General features: G+C 62.8%; 1 protein-coding gene across 1 annotated transcript in view; it reads left to right on the forward strand.

Annotated features, from left to right (window-relative positions):
* LOC127056242 (solute carrier family 12 member 9-like) overlaps positions 1 to 13,537 on the forward strand; it is a 48,790-nt gene extending 35,253 nt beyond the window's left edge. Inside the window, exons 10-13 of the mRNA XM_050963786.1 lie at positions 5,527 to 5,719; positions 10,124 to 10,298; positions 10,541 to 10,687; positions 12,177 to 13,537. Of these exons, the coding sequence (XP_050819743.1) occupies positions 5,527 to 5,719; positions 10,124 to 10,298; positions 10,541 to 10,687; positions 12,177 to 12,970 (1,309 nt within the window). The 3' untranslated portion in view covers positions 12,971 to 13,537. The remainder of the gene's footprint in view (positions 1 to 5,526; positions 5,720 to 10,123; positions 10,299 to 10,540; positions 10,688 to 12,176) is intronic.
* The last annotated feature ends 8,459 nt before the right edge of the window (positions 13,538 to 21,996 follow it).

Below are 21,996 nucleotides of genomic sequence, written 5' to 3' on the forward strand. Positions count from 1 at the left end.
GACTGGCTTTGTGGGGAGCAGTTCCAGAGCATCGCCTGGGGACTCCGTCACAGCACTCAGCTGGCTGCACCTGCCCTGGGGGAAAGGGAGGCCTTCAGGCACGGGCCATCAGTCCAGCCACACTGACGCCCTCCCTCTTTGGGAAATAAGGGGCTTTGCTTCCGTTTCCGCGGTTCTCCTTCTGGTCCTCAGTTCTCTCAGACACATTCTCTCCCTCCCTTTCCTGTTGCCCCATTCTGGGCTCCCCATATGCCCCTGTCCCTCTCCGCCGTGCCCTGCTCGGGATCCTGCAGCCTGGCCTTTCCCAGGAGGCTTCTCTGGGCTTGCTAGCGCACTGCTTGTATTCCTGCCAGGCCCTCTCTCCTCCATTGCAGCTTCCCCAGGTGGTAGCAGCACTATCTGCCCATGCCACCCGTGGGCATCAGCAGCAGACTCCTGTGCGTTCTGTATAGTTTCCAGCCCAGTGTCCCTGCTCGTGGAGCAGCCCAGCTGCTCCGGGGAGGCCGGGCCTTCTGCCTCAGAGGCCGCGGATCTGCTCTCCCTCTGTCTCTGAGTGGGATTGCACCTGGTTGATCTGGCTTCAGCCTGGGCCCCCAGGGCCGTTGGCGGGTGTCCCGATTTGCCGTGGCCGGAAGGGGCAAGGAGGGTGGGCATTGGCTCCCCGCCTTCCCAAGCCCTGAATTGGCCCCACACTAAGTCGCTGAGCTGTGCGGCCGAGGGCCCCCGGAGGATCTGCTCCAGTGAGTGCCGCTCGCCGGCAGCGCCCGTGCCAGGGGCTGGCGCGGAGTCAGCCTGCAGTCTGTTGGCAGCGCAGCGGGTAATGAATTGTTTATGACCTGTGCCTCAGCTTTTCAATGAGCTGAAACGTGTCAGATAATAAGTTGTTTAGAAGCCGTAAATCTGCGGCACAATAAACCAAAGTCGGGCTGTTTAAGCGTGAGTTGTGAGCTGACGCCCCATTGGGCCGGGCATTGAGGATGAGTTGCGAGCTGATGTCCTGTTGGCGGGCAGATCGGCGACGAGGCGCGAGGATGGCTTCCGTTGGGTGGCGAGCTGGTGATGAGCCCTGAGCTGCGAGCCCATTGGGCAGCAGGTTGGTGATGCGTCGTGAGCGGCAGTCTCATTGGGTAGTGGCTTGCTGATGAGTTGTGAGCTGAAGTCCCGTTTTGTAATGAATTACCCGGAGACATATTTGCTTGGGAGAAGTAAATCTGGTCTGTACATTGTTGCCGAGTTGTGATTATATTGTACCATGCTCTGTAAATCACGGATAACACCTTGATATACGGCACCGAGAGCGGGTTGTAATTGAAACCAAACGCAGGCAACTCAGAGGCGCGGCGGTTCTCCAGCAGGGCACTCTGCTTCCCACGCAGAGCAAAACGGGGCAGTGATGCCCACGGCGCAGCGGAGCTGGCACCTTGGGATGCCCTGGAGCTTCCCTGCCAGATCCACCTCCAGAACTGTGATCACCACGATAATCATCCCAAAGAGCTCTCCGGCTCTGCCAGCTGTACGTGGCATTTGTGAGCTCACGGGCTGACCTAGACCTGGGATCCCAGACTCCAGGGTTCTGATGCTGTCTTTGGACAAGTCACGCCCCTGCTTTGCCTCAGTTTGCCCATCTGTGAAATGGGGACGATGCTCTGTGCCCATCTCCCAGGTAGGTTAGGGATGAAGAAGTTAATGGGTCCAAGCCTTATGGCAAGGGGATTCCCAGCCCTTGGCATGATCGCTAGCTCCCTCTCTCACTCAGATAGGAGATGGAGTTCCCTTGGTATCTCACTGGGGTGCCATTTCCTGCAGCACCGGGGCACCGAGCTCTCCCTATGTGAGGAACTGCAAGCCCTGTGAGGGTTTCCTGCCCTTTTGTTCAGCCCGGAACGGAGATTCCCAAGAGGGAATGTGGCTCAGAGTTGTCCTCCCGCACAGTATGCTCCTGCTGCTCTAGTGCATGGCTCTGGCTGGAACACAGGTGCAGGCAAGAACATCTGTTGCAACAGTGTGTTTCTGTGCTCATTCTGGACTGCAGTGTCGAAGTGGTAGACCCCAGCTTAGTGCCTGTTCCTTCTCCCCAGCGCTCCTGGCAGATAGCTGGATGTTGTGGGGCAAGCAGCATAACTGGATGGGAGGAGGCTGTTCTCAGGGGCAATCCCAGCGCTCACCCCATACCCTGGGGCTAGGCAGAGGTCCCAGTAGGAGAAATCTCAGGGAGCTGGGGAACAGCAGCAGGGTGAGAGGAGTTGGCTGGCTGCAGCACATGCACTTAGCCTGTTGCTGGACCGCCTGCTCCAGCCACACACGGACACGTCAGGCATGTTCCCTCCAGGCCGCGGCTGTTCGCTGCTGTACCCAGAGCAGCGCTGGGCTCGTTTTCGCACAAAGAGCAATTAGCAACTTCTGACGTAATTAGCTAACGATCCCTTCGGCTCAAGCAGCCTGACACATAAGGAGAGCGGGCTGCCTGGCTGCACTGTCCTCTCCAAACGCTGCCCTCAGAAGGGAGCCCCCAGTTCCTCAGCCTTTGGAAACCGGAGAGATGGCCTGGCCTGGTGAGATCTGAGTGCTGGGGGGGCAGGGTGCTGGGCTGGGAGTGGCTTGTTCTCTGGTGAGATGGGAAGCAACAGAGTGTTAAAAATCAGAGGGGGCTAGTGGCAGTGGCCCAACTCTGTGCCCTCCCCTGGCGTGCGCGCACACACACACACACACGTGCCCTCATCCACATGCCCACACACGCACATACGTGAATGTCTTCAGTGTCCCCACAAAGATGAGCTGGGCAGCTCTGCATGGAGACGCAGGAGCAGACAGGCTGGAGGAGCTCAGGGTAGTTTCAGGTGTGGCCAGTGTCCCGCTGGCCCTGCTGTCTGAGCACTAATTACTAAGTGGATGGGAATTGACAGTTCCTGTCCCCCTCCAGTTAGCTGGGCCAGCTGGAGAAGCAGAGAGGGCTCCATGAGAAGGAGTTAATGGTCCAGACACATTTTGAAGGAAAATAAGCCCTGAATTCAGCTTGGCTAGAGACACAATCTTCCCCCTGACGATTTGTGGGGAAACTGAGGCCCAGGGTCACCCAGGGAGCCAGTGGCAGAGCTGGGAAGGAGCCGTGGGGCCTGACTCCCAGTCCCATGCCTCCTGCTCCAGCCCATGCTGCGTGCCCCTGGGGCTAGGAGTCTCCCTGTTCTCTCAGCCCCTCAGCACCCTGCTGCCTGCCCCAGGGCTTCCCAGCCCCTCAGCCCAGAGCAGTGTGTCCCCTTGCAGATAACTCCTCCCAGGCCCATCCTGCAGGGTGTTGGGTGCTGCCCCAGCGCCGCAGCCAGGCCTGCTCCAGTCGCCTCCAGCGAGAGCAGAGGCAGTGCCCCCCAGCTGCGGATGGGGCCCCCTCAGCCGTGATTACACGCGGGGAGCCTGGAGAGGAAGGATAAAATGCCTTCCCCAATCGATCACTGCTGCTATCAGACACCCCGCACCGGCTCTCGGCGTGATTGGCAGGCCCTGGCTCTCCAAGCCATTGCATTCCCGTCACATCCTCCATCCCGGCAACCCGGCTCCCAGCCCCAGCCGCAGGGGGAAGGGACCCCGGGACCCCTGCCTGGCAGGGAACGCTCCTGCCGTGGGGGCTGAGCAGACTATGTGCCAGTGCACCCCGGGCGTCCTATGCTGCAGCCTGTGCCCACCCGCAGCCCCCCCAGAGGGAGAGGAGGGGTCCGGCTGGCTCCATGGGACGGGCAATCACCCCAGGGCATGACACAGGCACCGCTGGGCTGGAGTGGAACGGTCCTGGCAGAGCGGGACTTGGGACCGTCTGCTCCCAAAGCGGATGAGTCGCCCTCGGCCAGAGGCGGCTCTAGGCATTTTATCGCCCCAAGCGTGGCAGGCAGGCTGCCTTCGGCGGCTTGCCTGCGGGAGGTCCCCGGTCCCGTGGATTCAGCGGCACGCCTGCGGGAGGTCCACTGAAGCCGCGGGACCAGCGGACCCTCCGCAGACATGCCGCCGAAGGCAACCTGCCTGCCACCCTCCCGGCAACTGGCAGCGCGCCCCCCGTGGCTTGCCGCCCCAGGCACGCGCTTGGCGTACTGGTGCCTGGAGCTGCCCCTGCCCTCGGCTAATGGAGCGTCCCCAGGAGGCACTGGGATGGGGGGGTAGCTGGTGCTCTGGTACTGCGGCGCTTCTGGGTGTGTACATCCCCAGCACGGTTCAACTAGGCGGGCCCTGGAGAAGGGTAGGAGAGGTGTGGGGGGACATGCATGTCGCCTGCCAGAATCCTGAGTTAACGTCCCAGCCGGCTCTGCTGCTGGCCGGGGGGAGCAGGGGCATTTATGAGGATCGATTCCCCACTTAGCCACTATCTCGCTTTATTATTCACCTTTTATTCCCTTTAGAGGAGAAGCAGCCCCCTCCCCCCGTCTCCTTCCCCTCTGGCCTTTGTCTCTGATGCGCAGGGTTGTTGCTAGTGGCTGGGGGTGGGGAGCATCATTACCCGCCTTCCTTAAATCTTCCCAAGCAATCTCGCTCAGACAGCGGGTGAGATGAGCACTGGTTAATTAAGCCATGTACAGCCCCCCAAGCTGAGTCCTGTGACACTGCACCTGTCTTTTAATAACATGCACTGTTGGAAATCCCGGCCCCTCCCGAGCGCTGCCCCCGGGCTGGGGACCTGCATTTCCACTGGATTATCCCCAGGTCCGACCCCCCAGCCCCCAGTCAGAAATTAAAATAACTAGGGATTGACAGCGATAAAGCAGCCCTTGGCCCATGCCCCCACCCCAGCCACTGCTGCGCAGGAGGGCGGGGAGGGCTCTTCCCCATGGATGCTGAGTGGGGAGACAGCCGGGGTGTGGCCGGGCTCAGGGCCCTGCCAGATGAAGGCAAGCGGCTAGCCGGTATCTGTCCCGTTTTCACCAGCAGAAGGCTGGGCCGGTGCCCGCTGGTGCCATGGGGCACGAGTGGCTCCTGCCATCATAGGCAGCTGAGCTGTGGCGGATTCGCTCCTCCTCTCCTTTGTTCAGTCTCCCAAGCAGAAAGTGTCACTTTTCCCAACCCCCCTCCTGGCTCAGGTTACAGCTCAGAGAGCTTCCTTCAAGGGAAGTTCCCCATCCCCAGTGTAACTCCCCTGCGACATTCCCAGGTCAAATCCGCTCTGCTCTCTGCTCCATCATAGACGGATTCGCTGTGCCCAGCTGGAAGGGGTCATGCCTGGCCTGAAAGGTCCATGCTGCAGGCCCCAAGGGCTAGGATTGGGATGGGGATTGGGAACCACAGGCTGTAGTGCTTGGCCCTCTCCCGATGCCCCTGCCAGAGGGGTCAATCGTGCTGGGTCCGGTTCTCCCCTTGGCCGCTCTCCTGGAGGAAAGATCCCCCTACAAGTCCCCAGATGGATTAGAACCAGCCTGACCAATGCTACCCCCATCTGAGCCCTCTCCCTGCCCCCGCTGACTAACCCTCGGCGCTAGCCAAGTGGCCGGCTGCCAGCGCAGCTCCCGGCTGCTGTCCGCGCTCAGGACCCGTCTCTGCTGTCTCCTGCAGGCCCACGTTCCAGTACTTCACCTGGCACACCTGTGTGCTGGGCATCCTGGGCTGCGGCGTCATGATGTTCCTCATCAGCCCCATCTACGCTTCGGCCAGCGTGGTCTTCATGCTGCTGCTGCTGCTGGCCCTGCACTACCTGTCCCCGAGCAGCAGCTGGGGCTACATCAGCCAGGCCCTCATCTTTCACCAGGTAAGCGTGGGCACCTCCCCCGGTTAGGTTAGCTGGGCTGGCCCCCTCCCAGGTAGCTCCCTGCCTCCCTGCTGGGAATTGGGGGCACTTTCCTCTCCTGCTGCCTTCCCCTTGCAGCCTCGGGAGTCCCTGCTCGTTCAGAGCAATCCCCCTCCCCGGCACAGCCTGTGCCTGGCCCCTTTCCCCAGCTCTGGGCTCACGCTCCCAGCGGCCTCCCCAGTCCCGGTGCGGGAGGCATGTCGCCCACCCAGCCTGTCATTTGGAGTCATCAGATCAACGCTGAAAACTCCCATTAGAGCTTAATGGACTCTGCTGATCGCCCGGGAGCAGCACCTCTGCGCGGAGCACCGGGGCAGCGTTCGACAGCTCGCGCCTTGTTGTGGTTCCACCAGGCGGCGTGAGTGGAGCGGGGCCAGGGGTGTCTCCTCTTGCTGACACTGGTGTAAATCCAGGGGGACCCCGCGGAGTCAGTGGGGCTGCTCCAGAGTGACACACTGCAGGGCATGGCCAGCTGCCTTCGATGGTGGGCACCATCCCAGCAGCAGGCATGGTGGTGGGAGCCACACCCAGAGGCTGATCCCTATCTCTCATTACTCGACAGGCCTTGGCGGTGTCACTCCTGATGACGCCAGTGTGAGATCAGTCAGGCTCCGAGTCTGTGGGGCCAAGTGAGCGGGGCTGCAAGGAGCTCAGGGAGCTGGCTGGGCTGGGTGAACATGGCTAGGGAAGGGGTATTTAGGTTCCTAATTTCCATGGAAAGCAGCGGCGTTAGGCTTGGAGGAGCTGGGCTGTGCTATTTGCATTGCTCTGGCCCCAGCCTAGGGACCAAGGCCATGACTCACGCCCCCCAGGAGGGAGGGGGAGAGCAGAGAAAGCCACTGAGGCTCACTAGAAGTGAGTGAGGGCAGCAGGGGCCTGAAGCCACCCATACCTGCAGCACATGGTGTGAATGTCACGGAGTCCCCGGGCGATGCTCTGGAACTGCTCCCCACAAAGCCAGGCAGGACTTTGGGGAGCCTCCTCTCCCTTAGAGCAGACTGTTTTCAGGGCAAGAAGCTCACATAGCTTCAGCTCCTGGGTCTGGAGCATTCAGCATGTGCCCCTCCGTGCACTTCCCACAGCGAGTCCACCCAGGCGGGGTCCTGGGGAAGACAGAGGGTCCTGCACCCCTACTTTGCAGTCAGACGTGACTCTCAGCCAGCCAGTAAAACAGGTTTATTCAATGACAGGAACACAGTCCAAAACAGGTCTTGCCAGTACGGACAACAAGACCCCTCTTAGTTAGGTCCATCTGGGGCCCAGGGAGGCCACCGCCCCACTGGGAGGCCTGAGCCTCCCCAGGGCTCCCCTCCATTTCCCAGTCAGCTTCCAAAAACTCCCAAACCCCCTCCAGCCCCTCCTCTCTGGGCTTTGTCTCCTTCCAGGACCAGGAGGTCACCTGATCTCTCTGTCTCCAACACCTTTAGCATCCCCTTGCAGGGGGGCAGGGCCTGCCCATTAGTTGCCAGGAGACTTGGTCACAATGAGCCCTGCCTGTGCTTTGGGGCATCCCTGGGGTGGAGGTGGGAGGAGCGGCCACCGGTGGGGAGCTAGTTCCAGAGAATCAGGATGTTGTTTTCTTGTGGCTGAAAGGAAAGAGGGGAGGAAAAAGGTGAGGGTGGCTGGACAATTTCTGGCATAGGAGGAAGCATCCACCCGGCCTGCTTCAGCCCAACCTACCTAGCAGCCCCGCCTCCCCCAACATGCAGCAATCTCGTCCATTTCATCCCAAAGCTCTCGGCTCCCCAGGATCGGTGCTACGCCCCCAGCTATGGGACAGTCCCTTCGCCAGGCCAGAGCCCCAAGGCATCTCACTTCCTCCTGGGGAGGCCACGTGCGTCCTTAGCCTGGACCACTGGGGCTTCAGCCCTCCTGCTTCCCCCTGCGAGCTGAATCCAGCTGAGACAGACCCTGGTGGGGACTTGTCCACCCTTCAGGGATTAATGCACCTCACCCAGTATTTGCAGTGACGCTTAGTGTCAAGAAAGGTCAGGTTTAGCAGTCAATTGGACACAGCCTAGGAAGTCCTTAGGGGAGCCCAGAGACTGAAGGTTAAAGCATAGTCCAAGTCCCATTCTGGTTAGCCCAGAGCCCAGTCAAGCTGTAATTAACTCCATGTTCAGGCTCTCTCTCTCTCTCTCAGTCTGACCTCCCTGGGCAGTTCCCAGGTGAGAGGCTCGACTCCTTCCAATAGCCAAATCCGATCCCTCCACCTCACTCCTTCCCAGTTCTTTGTTCTCAGGCTGGGGATTTTGCTCAGCTTCCATGCTGAGTGGTGGAGAAACCCCTTTCCCTCTGGGCATTAGTTGCCAGGTGTCAATGTCCTGGTGACTGGATTTGCCATGGTCTTCTCAGATTTTCCACTGATATGGGGTCAGCCTCAGCCTGCCCTTTTTAAGGACCCATTCAGGCTCAGACAGGTGACGTTCATACCCATGTCTCTCGCTTGGCCTGCCCTGAGAACAAATGGTTCCTCCCCACCCGCCACTGGGTACCCATGCGAAATACAGGAGAAACCAAGGCACGTATGGGCTCATAAAAATGTCACAATAAATTCCCACTTTATCACAAAAACCATCTGGAAGTTAGTGCCTGCAAGGGCCTCACCTCTGAAATGCAGCCACCTCTGGGGTAGAACGTGGCAGCTATCTACCATGCAGCCATTTAAGGCAGGAAGCAAAAATGACTGTGCAGGGGGCAGACCAATGGTGAGCAGGGCTCAGGGGTTGTATGAAATCCCGCTGGGGGTTCCCGTAACCAACAGGCAAAGAACCAAGCAGCCCGACTGAACCCAGCATGCTCCTCGGGGACCCTCGAGTGGGAGCCCAAACCCAGACGCTTCCACGACACGGAAGATTTTCTCTCTCAACCTCTCATTGCTGCCAAACCAGGGTCTTGGCCTGGGTACCAGGCACAGACGGTGGGCCAGGGGAATAATCTGCGTATGTTGTGTAGTGGGAAGTGACCTTTCTTCCCTGTGCGACGTTACCCCCAGAAACTGGGCTCAGACGCACTTGTCCCCCATAATGAAGACAAATGCCAGCGGCAGAGTCTAACCCGGTTAGCCTGTGCCGCACGGGAGCTTCTCTCTGTCCGTTTCTGCCGCGTGCTCCCGAGCCCGGGGAAAGGAGCTGGGTTAGAAGAAGTGGTGAAGCAGGAGGGCCGGACTCAGCCGGGGCCGGAGAGATGCAATATTCATAGACTCTCAGGGCCAGAGCCTCGGCAAAGCTGCATTGCACGCAGTGAAGCTGCTCCAGTGCATCCCAGCGGAGGATCTGGCCCAGGGGCACTGGAAAAGCCCTGTTGGACCCCGACCCCAGCCCCTATCCAGGGGCTCAGACAGGACTGGTCCTGGGGACCCACGTCTCTGGGGCTGATGTGAAGCAGTGATGGGTGTGCCACAGAGCGGCCCTGGCAATAGGGTAGTGCCCACACTGAGCTAGGCACTGCCCACAGGCAGGCAGAAACAGCAGCTCCCGCCATGCCTGGTGCAGCTGGGCCCCGCCTGGCCAGGCTACCAATTGGCTCGCTTAGTCACCCCTTGGAACTAGGGTCCAATGGGAGTTAGGCACCGCAGCCCCTTTCAGGAGCTGGACCTCAGGCCTCTGGAGGGTCTTTGCCAAACCCCTCCCTGGGCGGGGGGGTCTCCTGGGGCCCTGCAGAGGGACTCTCCCCTCCCCAGGAGTGGGGTGCCTGAGGCTGCCTGCACCTGTGGGGCAGCGTGTGCCCTAGCGTAGACGGGGCTTGGGCACTGATGGGACTTGACGGGGAAGATGCTGCAGCCCCACCTGCCCCAGCGCTCACCCTACCCTGGCACAGGGCAGCTATTGGCCCTCCCTGCGGGAGGAGAAAAAGTTGCCCCCACTGCCCACTCCCCCTAAGCCCTGTCTGGCCTCCCTGCCCCTCCCCCCACTACCAGCATGGCTGTTCACCCTCTCCCCCCAACCTCCTCGGGCAGCCAGGGGCAGTGTCTCATTTCTGTGTCTGCGGCAGGTGGGCAGCTCCTCCCAACTCCACACCGTCTCCATGGTGCATTTAACCAGCTCAGCAAGGAGCTGCCTGGTGCCTGGGCCAGGCCTGCCCTCCCCGCACTCAGGCTGCCACCCCCAGTGCCCATGCCAGGCATGCCCGCCCACACCTGCTCGTTACCCCATTGCTTTCTCCCGATGGACCCAGAGCTGGGTCAGCCTTCTGCCAGGGTGAGTGGGAGGGGCGGGGGCAGCTGGGTGAGGTGGTGCCCATGCCAGGCACACAGACCATGCCAGGCTGTCTTCAGGCAGGTCAAGGGCTAACGAGATGCCAATGAATCTGCCCCACCTCCCCTAGTCTATCCGCCCTGACCACCCGCTCTGCCCCTGCCACCAGGTCCGGAAGTACCTGCTGATGCTGGACGTCCGTAAGGAGCACGTCAAGTTCTGGCGCCCCCAGATGCTGCTGATGGTGCAGAACCCCCGGTCCAGCATCCAGCTGATCAGCTTCATCAACGATCTGAAGAAGAGCGGCCTGTACGTGCTGGGCCACGTGGAGCTGGCCGAGCTAGGTGAGAGCAGGGCCTGGCACAGCGACAGAGCAAACCCCATGCGATCCAGGCCGCAGAGGAGCAGAGCTCGGGCTGAGGGTGACGCCAGGTGGGGGGACCCCGGGAACCGCTCTTGCGGGGGGGATGCCTCGGAGCCGAGCTCCCCCCCAGACGTGGGGCCCGGGGCTGGCAGCTCGGGGGGGGGGCTGTTCTCACCGCCAGCCGCAGCGTGTAGGGCCTGACGCTGCCCCATCTCTCCCCAGACTCCCTGCCCTCCGACCCCCTGCAGAGCCAGGCCGACTCCTGGCTCCTGCTGGTTGACAGGCTGAACATCAAAGCCTTTGTGAATCTCACGCTGGCCGACTCGGTGAGACACGGCGTCCAGCAGCTGCTCTTCATCTCCGGCCTGGGTGAGTCCCCGCCCGCCTCGCGGATGCCACTCGCCACCTGCAGCCCCCGTGCTGGGCGCTGCGGGAGGGGGGCCCACGGTCCATCCACCAGGGTTACTGCCTGCTGATGCCTCTCCTGGCAGCTGTGGGGATGGAGCAGAGATGCCTGAACTGCCCTGCCCTGCCCACTCCCTGCTTGAGGCAGCCTTGGGCTTCGGGGCCGGTGGAGCCTGGGAATGCCCATGTATCGCTCCCTGCCCTCGGCCTGGTCCTGAGCTGGGGGAGCACTCTGCGTGCGTGCCAGGGCGTCTCACCTGCGTGTGGGTGCTGCCCCAGCCCTCCCCTGCCAGGTGGCGAGAGCCGGTGGTGACACAGAGCTCGGGCAGGGCATGGCTTTGCTCCCCCCCACCAGCTTATCCCCACTTCTCGCCGAGGGCATGGTGCTCAGCCGTGGCAGAGCGCGAGGGTGACAGACCCACAGGATTGGGGCCATGGGCCCAGCTTTGGAACAGTCTCTGGGAGGCCCCCTGCAGCGTGCCAGACCCCCGAGGGGTCTCATCTTCCTCCATGGTGAGCCCCACGGCTTCACCCACTCCTTAGGCCGGGCCTTTGGGCCTGCAGCACCGCTGCTTCCCATCAGCAGCTCTGCTCAGCCAGTCCCACTGAGGCAGCCCCCTGAGGGAGACCTGCACAAACTCAGGGACAACGCAGCCCTTCACCAGCACCCGCAGGGCACTCAGCCAGCGCTGGCACCCAGACGGGTTTACAAGTCAAAGGACGCAGCACAGGGCGTCCTTGGTGAGCCTAGAGCAAAGACAGTTACAGCCTGGGCCATCCTGGTCAGCCGAGCCCCAGCCCCCCAGTGATCTCTCTGTGTCTCCATTCAGGTGTGGGCCCGGACTGCTCCCCACAGCCCCCACTTCACTTCCAGCTCCCTGCTGCCCCAGGCTTTGTTCCCCAGCTGGGCAAACACTGCGGCTTGGCGTTGCTGTCAAAGTCCCAGTGATTGGGTTTGCCATTGCCTTCTCAACTGCTCCATTGCTATGGGGCCAGGACCCAGACAGCCGGAAGCCAATAGTGTCTGAGCCTCTGCAGAGAACAAACAGCCCTTTCTGCCCCCTAGATAGCCCTGCAGCATATAGGGGAAACTGAGGCACACATCAGCTTGGTAACAATAGTACAGAAAATCCCCACCTCCTCACACCTGGCCCCGCAGTTCAGTAGTCCCTGGCTCTGCGCAGTGGGGCAAAGCGGTGGTGCGCTGAATCAGCTAGACAGGCAGAGGGAGGTGCGGTGGGTCATTGCCAGCCTCGGTGCTGCGCTGAGGGCAGGCCGGCCGCCAGCACAGGGTATCTGGCTCTGGAGGCACTGCCCCCAAGCACCGCACGGCATGGATGTGCTGGCTCTGCGCTCTCAGGCTGGGCGGGGACTCCGGGAGCACTCAGCTGGCAGGGTGATGTCTGTGAGCAGCCAGCCCCAGCAGCTAACTTTGGGCCGCGCTCTCTCACAGGTGGCATGAGGCCCAACACCATCGTGCTGGGCTTCTACGACAGCGCCAAGCCCCGGGATGGGCTGGCGCAGCACCCGGCCTTCGAGGGCGTTGAGGAAGCGGCGCAGCTGATCTTCCCGCCAGTGCGGGGAGCTGCGGCCCCCAGGAGGCTGTCGCCCCAGGAGTACGTGGCCGTGGTGGCTGACGCAGTGAAGATGCTGCGGAACGTGATGCTGGCTCGCTCCTTCGAGCACTTCGACAAGGCACGGGCGCCCTCCATCGACGTCTGGCCCCTCAACCTGCTGCGACCTGACAGCGCCCGCTACGCCGACACCTGCAGTCTCTTCCTGCTGCAGATGGCCTGTGTGCTCAGCATGGTACGCTCCTGGCGCCACGTCCAGCTCCGCCTCTTCCTGTGCGTGGAGACCGGGGCCAGGACCCGCGGGCACGAGGACAAGCTGCGCCAGCTGCTGAAGGAGCTGCGCATCCAGGCTGCCATCCGCATGGTGCCCTGGGATGCCGTGGTGGCCTTGCACTGGCAGAAGCAGCAGGAGCAGCGGGCCAGGCCAGTGGAGGCAGCCATGAACTTCCCTGGCAATGCCACCTGCATCTCCGATGAGTACCTGAAAGCAGCCAACAGGCTGATCCTGGAGCAGAGCCCCTCGCCCACCATCCGCTTCCTCTACCTGCCCCGGCCCCCCGCTGACACCAGCCTGTACCCCAGCTACCTGCACCAGCTGGAGCTGCTCACCCGGGACCTGGGCCCCACCCTGCTGGTGCACGGTGTCAGCGCCGTCACCAGCACAGAGCTGTAACCCAGCCCAGCCCCCGGGCCTGGCACAGCAACGGGCAAGGGGACTGCGGCACTTGGACCAGGCCGGCTCAGGGCCTCCGGGACCGGGTTCTCTGGCAGAGAACCTCACCAAGCTCTCCCCCCATGCCGCCCTCACCCAGGGACTCCCTACACACACCCTGCACTCACTCAGGCCTCCTGCACCCCCGCTGCTGCTCTGCCGGCGGGGTGCTGTGCCAGTCCTGGCAGGCCCACCGCTGGTAATTGCCGGGACTCGGACTGCCCCAGCTGGAGAACCGGTCAGCCCCCGAGAAGCTTGGGCAGCGGCAGTGACGGGCACGGAGACTCCGGTCAGCCCGGGTGGTGAAAGGCCGGTTTTCAGGAGACACGAGCACATGACGAGCGCCCCGGAGTCTCCACGTTACCTAGTGGGCTGGGATCTAGGGGGTGTGGAGGGGAACAAGAGCCCGGCAGGTAAATGGCCCCAGCCCAGCATGGGTGATGGGCAGGGCCCGTGCCCGGAAGCTGCCCGTAACTTCATTTGCACTGAAACGTGTTACTGAAATAAATCTGCCATGGGAGGCTCCAGGCAGAGCCCTGGCCAGGGTTATTGAGTGTCTGGGTTTGCTGCTGCCCTCACGTCTCCAGCTGTCCCCTGCGGGTGCCCAGGTGCAGCACGTGCCCACTGGCAGCCTGACCCCGCCCTTTTGCTGTTGGCGTCCCAGGAAAGGAGAATTTGCAGGGGGATAATGTAGCTCTGGGGATGGTCCCGGGGAGCTTCCGCCAGGTGTGACAAGCAGCCAAGATGGGCTTGCTAAGCTCCCAGAACACAGCTACAGCCCCACTACAGACCCCCCCCATCTTGGCTGCCTGAGGGAGCTGGGGCAGCAATGGTGGCAGGCTGTGGGTCCCAGAGCCAGAGCTGCTAAGTAACCCTGCCTGTGTCCCAGCAGACACAGCACCAATGGGGCCTGACCATGGACAGTCTGGTCTCTCTTAACAGTGGGGCAGCGCCTGCCCCCTAGGCTGCCAGCCCTGCCCTGCCCAGGGGCTGGGGCAATGCGGGGGAGCCGACAGCTGGATCACGCTGCTCCTGTGTGCGGCTGGGGCTCAGAATCCTCCCCCCGCACCCCCAGCTGCCATTGTGGGTAATTCACTGGCTTAGGGAGCAACAGGGTGTCCCTCTCCCTGCTTCCCCCATCACTGACCCCCCACTCCGCGGGGCCCTGATCCCTCTTCGCAGCCCCATACCCACCCTGCATCAACCTCCCTGCTGGGCTCTGCTCCCCCCATTGCAGCCCCTGCCCCTCACATCACCATCGCCTATGGGGCTGTGCCGCCCCAGCACCACCCTGCATCAACCTCCCTGCTGGGCTCTGCTCCCTCCATTGCAGCCCCCATCCCTCGCATCACCATCGCCTATGGGGCTCTGCCACCCCATCACCACCCACATCAACCTCCCTGCTGGGCTATGCTCCCCCCATTGCAGGCCCTTCCCCGCTGCATCGGCACCATCTATGGGGCTCTGCTGCCCCATCACCACCCTGCATCAACCTCCCTGCTGGACTCTGCTCCCCCCATTGCAGCCCCTTCCCCGCTGCATCACCATTGCCTATGGGGCTCTGCCACCCCAGCACCACCCTGCATCAACCTCCCTGCTGGGCTCTGCTCCCCCCATTGCAGCCCCTTCCCCCCTGCATCGCCACAGCCTATGGGGCTCTGCCTCCCCATCACCACCCTGCATCAACCTCCCTGCTGGGCTCTGCTTCTCCCATTGCAGCCCCCGCCCCTCACATCACCATCACCTATGGGGCTCTGCCGCCTCAGCACCACCCTGCATCAACCTCCCTCCTGGGCTCTGCTCCCCCCATTGCAGCCCCTTCCCTGCTGCATCGCCATGGCCTATGGGGCTCTGCCACCCCATCACTACCCCTGCTGGGCTGTGATCCCCCTGTGCCCACAGTCACAGACCCTCATCTCCACTCCTGCTGGGCTCTGAGCCCACCTGGTCTCCCCATCGTCCCCCCAGGGGTTCCAGCAAGGATGCATGGGTGGGGCGGGCACATTGGCCTGTCCTTAGCCCCTCGCAATTAGCATGGGAGCCCAGCGCTCCAGCCTCGTAAATCTCTTGGGTGAGAGTCACCGACGGCGCTGCTGGCTGGCCCCCAGCGCAGTGTGTGGCAGATCAGCAGGGAGCGCCTGGCTGGAACCTGGGCGCAGGGCCCGGCCTGGCATCCCCCAGCCTCAGGCCGGAGCCTGGGGGCCAGCCCTGGGCCAGCCCTGGGGGCCTGCGTGGCTCCAGGCCGCCGAGGCAGGCGGTCGCTTGAGCGGCTCTGCCAGTTACACCAGCAATTTCTCCTCCGCCTGACAGCAGTCGGGTTCATCTCAAGCCGGGAGCTATTGATTAGGGGGAGGGGAGGAAATTGCCTCGGTGACGGCAGATAAATATATCAGCCGCCTGCCACGTCGCCATGGGCTTTGCAGGCTAAAAGATGATGGATCGCTTCCTATTAGCCCCGGAGCAGGTGGGGAATTGCAGCGGGCTGGCCGGGGGCTGGGAGGCAAAGGAGCCGGGGGCGGGGGAAGGGAGGCAGGCAGCAAGAAGCTGGTTGCAGATGCCAGCGGGAATTAAGGCCTGGGCTGGGCTGAGCTGAGGGAGTTGGCAGTGCCCTGATGCCGCTCGGGTGCCCGGTCTCTCTGGGGTCCCCAGGGTGGGGGTGGGGGGGCAGGAGGCAGTGTCATTCCAAGGCACTTTGCACAGAGTCGGGAGAACCCAGGCATCCTGGCTGGTCCTGAGTGTAGCCGGCTTGGGAGGGGCTGGCACAGGAGCGCCGAGGCGAGTCCCAGGCCTGCTTCATGCCCGCCCCCCTGGAGCCCATAACGAGTAAATGCCGCCTGTGATTGACGCTGACACCCTCAGCTTCTCCCCAGGCCTGGCACAGTCTGGTGCCCACTTCCCTGCTGCGAGCTGCTGCCCTGCCGTCGGGGGAGCAATGCACACGCAGCGTGTGCCAAGTCATTTGGCCCAGGACACCGCGCGTGGGAGGCTGGGCACAGACCTACCAGCCTGGGGAGCAGCAGCGTGGGTGGTGTCCTGGGGACGGTGCCAGGCTGGGCTGCCGCTCTGCTGCAGGGGCACCTGCACAGCCCATGACCCAGGCATGGCCGTGGAGGGTGAGAGCGCCCTGCAGACGAGCGGGCGTGGGCCCAGCCTCAGCCCCTACAGCAGGGCGGTGTGTGCAGAAGTGCCAGCAGGCCGTACGGCCCGGGCTCCTGTCGCAGACCAAGCCCTGCTCAGGGGTTCCTTGATTTCACCCTGGGGCTGGACTGTCTGAGCAGATTCCCACATCTCTCTGGAGCTTCGTGATAGCCTGGCCCAAAGGTCACCCTGCCGGCCCAGCCAGGGCCCTGAACTCCAGCATCGGCCAAGTGCCAACATCCGTCCCATCAGGCCAAGCAGGACTCGAGCCCCAGCATCCCAGCCACCAACCTAGCCAGGGCCCTAAATTCCAGCGTCCACCCCGAGCACCAACGTGTGTTCCCCACTGGCCTAGCCAGGGCCCAAGCCCCAGCATCCCACCCGCCGGCCCAGCCAGGGCCCGAGCCCCAGCATCCCACCCGCCGGCCCAACCAGGGCCCGAGCCCCAGCATCCCACCTGCCGGCCCAGCCAGGGCCCAAGCCCCAGCGTGTGTCCCCCACTGGCCTAGCCAGGGCACAAGCCCCAGCATCCCACCTGCCGGCCCAGCCAGGGCCCGAGCCCCAGCATCGCCCCCTGAGACCCAGTGTCCCATTCCCACCCCCCCCCTTCCACCAGCCCAGCCAGGACCCGAGCCCGTGTCCAACCCCCCGCTTCCAGTCAGCCAGGTGGGGCCACCCCAGGGTTGAAGGCAAGCGCCTCCCCCACACAGAGGCCCCCATCCTCCCAGCAGTGCCCCTCTCTCTGGACTCTGCACCAGCCCCCCCAGGCGTGGCCCTGTGAGCCGGTGTCCGTGGCGGGGTGGGGGGAGGGCCTTGGCCGACATTTGTCATCGCCGGTCACCTCTGCCGCTCGGCGTCTCCAGATAAATCAGCTGGGAGCCGGGGCCATGCTGCAGACGGCATCGCTCCGAATGTCAAGTTGTCAAAGCTCAGAAAGCGCCTCCCCCGGCCCCAGCCTGTCGCCATCAATTCCCCGGCAGGGGATGCAGGGCCTGACAGCGATGGCTGCTCCATACCAAGGAGCCCAGCACCACCTGAGAACCTGGCACCTCGCATGGTGCCCCTGCCCACAGGACCTGCCTCAGCCCCTCAGCCTTGGAGAGGTGGGGCTCATGGGGGTGTGGGGGAGGGTCCTTAGCACCACTCCGCAGCACCTCCTTTGGGAGCAGCATCCTCGGCCAGCGTCTGCTAGAAAAACGAGGCCGGTGGCACTTCAAAGACTTAACAGATTTATTTGGGCATAAGCTGTCATGGGTAAAAACCCACACCGGACTCCTTGTTGTTTCTGTGGATGCAGATACACAGGGCTCCCCCGATATCTGAGTGTCTGTCTGCAGGGGGTGTTAGCACCCCAGCCTCAGAAGGCTGGTGCCCAAAATGGAGAGGAGACAAACTGCTCTCCTAGGGGCAAGTCCCTGGGGCTTGGCTGGCACCACATGGGAGCAGAGCAGGGCAGGCGGGAGGGCCGCCCACGGCACTGAGAGCGACCCCAGGAGAGCGTGAGCAGAGGATGCTGGGAAGAGTGGGTGGGATGTCAGCAGAGCGTCGCAGGGGCCAGGGACCAGCCACAGTGGGCAGCAGCTCTCTGCCCTGTGAACGACAGGCAACGTGCTCCCTAAACACACACATCCCTGACACCGTGTTACCCACCCCCGGCACAACCCCTGCACACACACACACCCCTTCCCCTGCCCCCACCCATGGGTGCTCAGTGCTGGGGTGGAGTGTGGGGTCACCCCTTCACCCCACACATTCCTGCAGCTGCTGAATTTAATTCCGACACCAGCCTCTGTGGGAGAGAGGAGCAGAGGGACCTCCCCCCAACCTCAGCACCCCAGCCATGGTACGCAGCCCAGCCCCCTGCATGGGTACCAGTGCCTAGGACGAGATAATTGACACAGGCGAGTGAGTCGGCCTGGGGAACTCCCTGCTGCAGGAGACCAGGAGCTAGGGGAGCGGTTAGCCCAGCTAGCCAAGCATCCCCAAGCTCCTAGCTTCGCCTGCACAGGCAGGAGACAGGGCTGGATGGGGGGAAGGAGAAGCCGAGGCTGCTTCATGCTGGCTGAGACCATAACCCCCCCCTCCAATGCAATCAACTGGAGGCAGCATGGCAGGGCCCCTCCCGGCCACCGGGGTCACGTGACCAGTGAGCTGAGGAGCTAGGGGGGGTGGGGGGGCAGGCGTCTTTGTTTGCTGGAGCCATCTCAGTACAGTGGGGTCACTGGCCTGCAGGGCCCTGCGCTGGCTCCTGCCCCACAGCCGATTAGCACCGAGCTGTCTGATGAGGGGTCTCCCTGGTGCTCCAGCTGGCTGCCCCCACCCCCAGCCCGGCTCGGTCAGCACCTGCCGACAGCTGACGGAGCAGCTGGAGCAGGAGCCCTGCCTGCCTGCCCCCGGCCCTGGGGACCAAGAGCAGGTGGGTGAGCCACACTCCCCTCGGGCTGCTGCTGAGCGGGGGCCTTGCCCTCCTCCCCCGCCCAGGGCAAGGGGCCCCCTCCAGCCCTTCCCAGCACCAGGTGCAAACCAGGCCAGCTTGGCTCTGGCTGGGCCCTGTGCATCCATCTGGGGGAGCCAGGGCTGGACACTCCTGCTGCGGATCCAGCTACACCTGGTGATGGGGGCGGGGGGGGCGGGGCCCAGCACAGACAGGCAAACATAGAGGGGTGCAGGGCGCTCGCTGGGCAGAGAGGGACTGGGAGCTGGGCCCGCTCTGCCAGTCTTGCTGGACACGGGCAGAGAAGTGACACCGTCTGGTCGCTGTCTCCCAGCTCTGGGGTGCAGAGCTGGGATTAACCCCCGGGTGAGCCAGGCACGGCCACAGAGAATCAGGCAGCCCAATGCCAGGTCAGATACCAGGGCACAGAGCGCTGGGGGCTGGGGCCTGTGCTCAGAGCTCTGCGGTGACAACGGTAAAAGGCAGCAGCCTGGGCCATGCCCTGCCTGGGCAGGGGAACGGCACGTCGGCGGGGCCGGGGCATTAGCGGTACCCGACGCCGGGCCAGCAGCACGGGGCCCATCGGGAAAAGGTTCAGGCACAAGCCAGAAGGAGCCGGGGTCTGGGAAAGCTGCCGGAGCAGGGGAGGCCAAAGCAGCTCAGTGGCCAGGGTTTCTCCAAGCGAAGCGTAAGCGGGGACTTAGCACCGCCATAGGGGGGAGAGTTCGGAACGTCCAGGGCTCCTTGGGGGCAGCAGCTGAAGACCGGGAGCTGACGTGAGCCAGGCTGGGACTAGAACCGGGGGGTGTTACCAGGGAGGGGATTCACCACTGGAACAAGGCACTAGCTGGTGGGGGAGGAAGCTCTGTCACCCAGAGTCTTTAAATCCAGGGGGTGTCACTCTGGCTCGATCACAACTGGCGGGTGAGATGCAGCAATCCCTGGGCAAGGGTCTCTGGCCAGGGTGATGTGGGAGGTCAGACGAGATGGTCAGGATGGTCCCTTCTGGCCTTGCAAGGGATGAACAGAGGGAGCCATGACTCCGCTGCCAGGCAAGACTCAGCTGAAGCACCGAAACCTGCCAGCACGCATCTGCTGCCGGGGCTGGTAACGCCGGTTAGATCTAGGCGTACGCTGCTTCGTCCCAGCTCTGCCGGTGCCCCTCACTCCCAACCCCCAGCCCTGAGTCCCAGACCCAGCTCTGCCAGTGCCTCTCAATCCTGAGAGCCCGGGATGGCAGGAACTAGAGAATTATTCATACACCTGCCTTTCTACACAGCCCATCACCGTGGTGCCCAGGCACTCCGGAACCACAAAGGGTTAATATCAAAGAGAGAAAACCAGGTTTTGGGGGAAGGGGCAAGGCTGTTACCTGGCTCATAAAGCATCAGTCGAGGCCCTGGGAGAACCTGGCCCAGGAGTGGAGGAAAGTGCTGATGTGGCCAAGGCCACAGCATGGCTGATCGAGCCCAGTCCCAGGAGTGGGCACCCCCTCCCCAGCTCCGGCTGTGGCCGGAGATTGGCTTCGAGTGCCACTGATCCTATTAAAATAATTCTTCCCATCAAGCATCTGTAGCACTTAAACACTTGGCTCGCACAGGCTGACGCTCCGGATCATTTTCTTGCTCATAATTTTGTGGGTCACCTTGTCGAGAGCTGCTAGCGTCTCGCCCGCTGGGGCCGTTAACAGCAGCTCCTGCCAGCGGGGTCGGGATTATTCTTAGCTGGGAGCCAAGAATACCTGGAGAGCTTCCTGCAGGACGTACACAGGCCGCCCAGAGCCAAGGAGCTGCCAGGTTCCAGTGGAGCAGTCGGGGGGTGGATGCAGTCCCTGCCCCCCACCCGTTAAGGGAAAGGGGCTGGATGGAGTTCCTGGCCCCCCCGGGCGCCCAGCTCCAGCTGCAGTTTGAAGAGCTTGTTGGAGCTCTGAGGACATTCTGGTTTGGGGGCAGACCCACTCGGACCGTGGGAGGGATGGATCTGTGCCCCCCCCCCACGCACACATGGGGTCAGGAAAGCAGGAGGAGTCTGAGGAGAGACAGAGAATGAGGCAGAGACCTGGCGCTTCAAGCAGAGGACTCCCAGATGTAAGAACCAGCTCCACCTCCCCTTGTGACCTCGGGGCAGCCACATCCCTGCTTTGTGCCTCAGTTGCCCCATAAGGCAGGACTATGATCACCCCCCCCATCAGAGGCGAGCTGTGAGCCATCCTGATCAATGGGACAGTGGGGGTGTGACAAAGTGGGAATGTTATTAATGTTTTCTCTAAGTGCTGTGTGGGTGCCTCAGTTTCCCCTATGCATTTCTCAAGTGTCTAGGGGTGTGTGATTGTTGCAGAGCCCTAGGGGGCCAGTGTGATCCTGTCTGCACAGAGAATGGCTGACACCCTATCTCCTGGAAACTGATGGCCTGGGCCCCTCCCCTGCAAAGGTGCCAACTGAAGGTGTTGGAGACCAAAGAGATCTGGTGAACTCCTGGCCCAGGAAAGAGACAAAGGCCAGAAAGGAGGGGCTGGAGGGTGTTTCAGTTGGGAGCTGGCCGGGGATGGGAAGTGAGGGCAGACGTGGGGGTCTGGCTTGCTGGACCCCAGAATGGACCCGGCCGAGGGGTCCCGTTCTCTGTACCTACAAGCTCTGTTTTACTGTCATCAAATAAACCTCTGTTTTACTGACTGGCTGACAGTCATGTCTGACTGCAAAGTGGGGGTGCAGGACCTTCTGCTTCCCCAGGACCCCGCCTGGGCGGACTCACTGTGGGAAGCGCACAGAGGGGCAGAGGATGCTGAATGCTCCAAGGAGAGACCCAGGAGGTGAAGCCGTGCGAGCTTCTTGCCCGGAACAAGTCTTCTCCAAGGGAGAGGAGGTTCCTCAAAGTCCTGACTGGCTTTGTGGGGAGCAGTTCCAGAGCATTGCCCGGGGACTCCGTGACAGGGGGTCAGGGAGAACTACTTGCTGTGGGGCCAAGACAGTGTGGGGAGTGCAGACGAGAGGCAGGGTGGGCCCCAGAGAGAAGGGGACTCAGCCGGGCTCTGAATCCAGCCCAGCAGAGGGCTGTGCTCTATCTGCCAGCAGCCCCAACCCATCCTGGGGCTGGGAGACCTTCACACCCAGGGCTGCTCTGGGTGCCCCTCCTGGCGTGCACGCCCCCAGCCCTGTGCAAACCAAGGCCACATCCCCACAGTCTGTACAGGGGAAGGGGGGGCAGGCTGGGGAGGGCCTCAAGCCCTCCACTGGTGCAGGAGCTCTCCATAGCAGCTGGCCCTCTTGCCTGAACCCCCCGTTTCCCGCTAAGCCATTCCCAGCATGCTCCTGGACAGCGCTGCCCCCACTCCAGGGGCTCATGGCCTGAATGGAGGTGACCATGGGGACCCAACAACGGCCACAGAGATGAGTTGGGTCCTGATGGGGGTCACCAA

Source organism: Gopherus flavomarginatus, chromosome 8 (assembly GCF_025201925.1).
Source record: "Gopherus flavomarginatus isolate rGopFla2 chromosome 8, rGopFla2.mat.asm, whole genome shotgun sequence".
Taxonomy (NCBI): domain Eukaryota; kingdom Metazoa; phylum Chordata; order Testudines; family Testudinidae; genus Gopherus; species Gopherus flavomarginatus.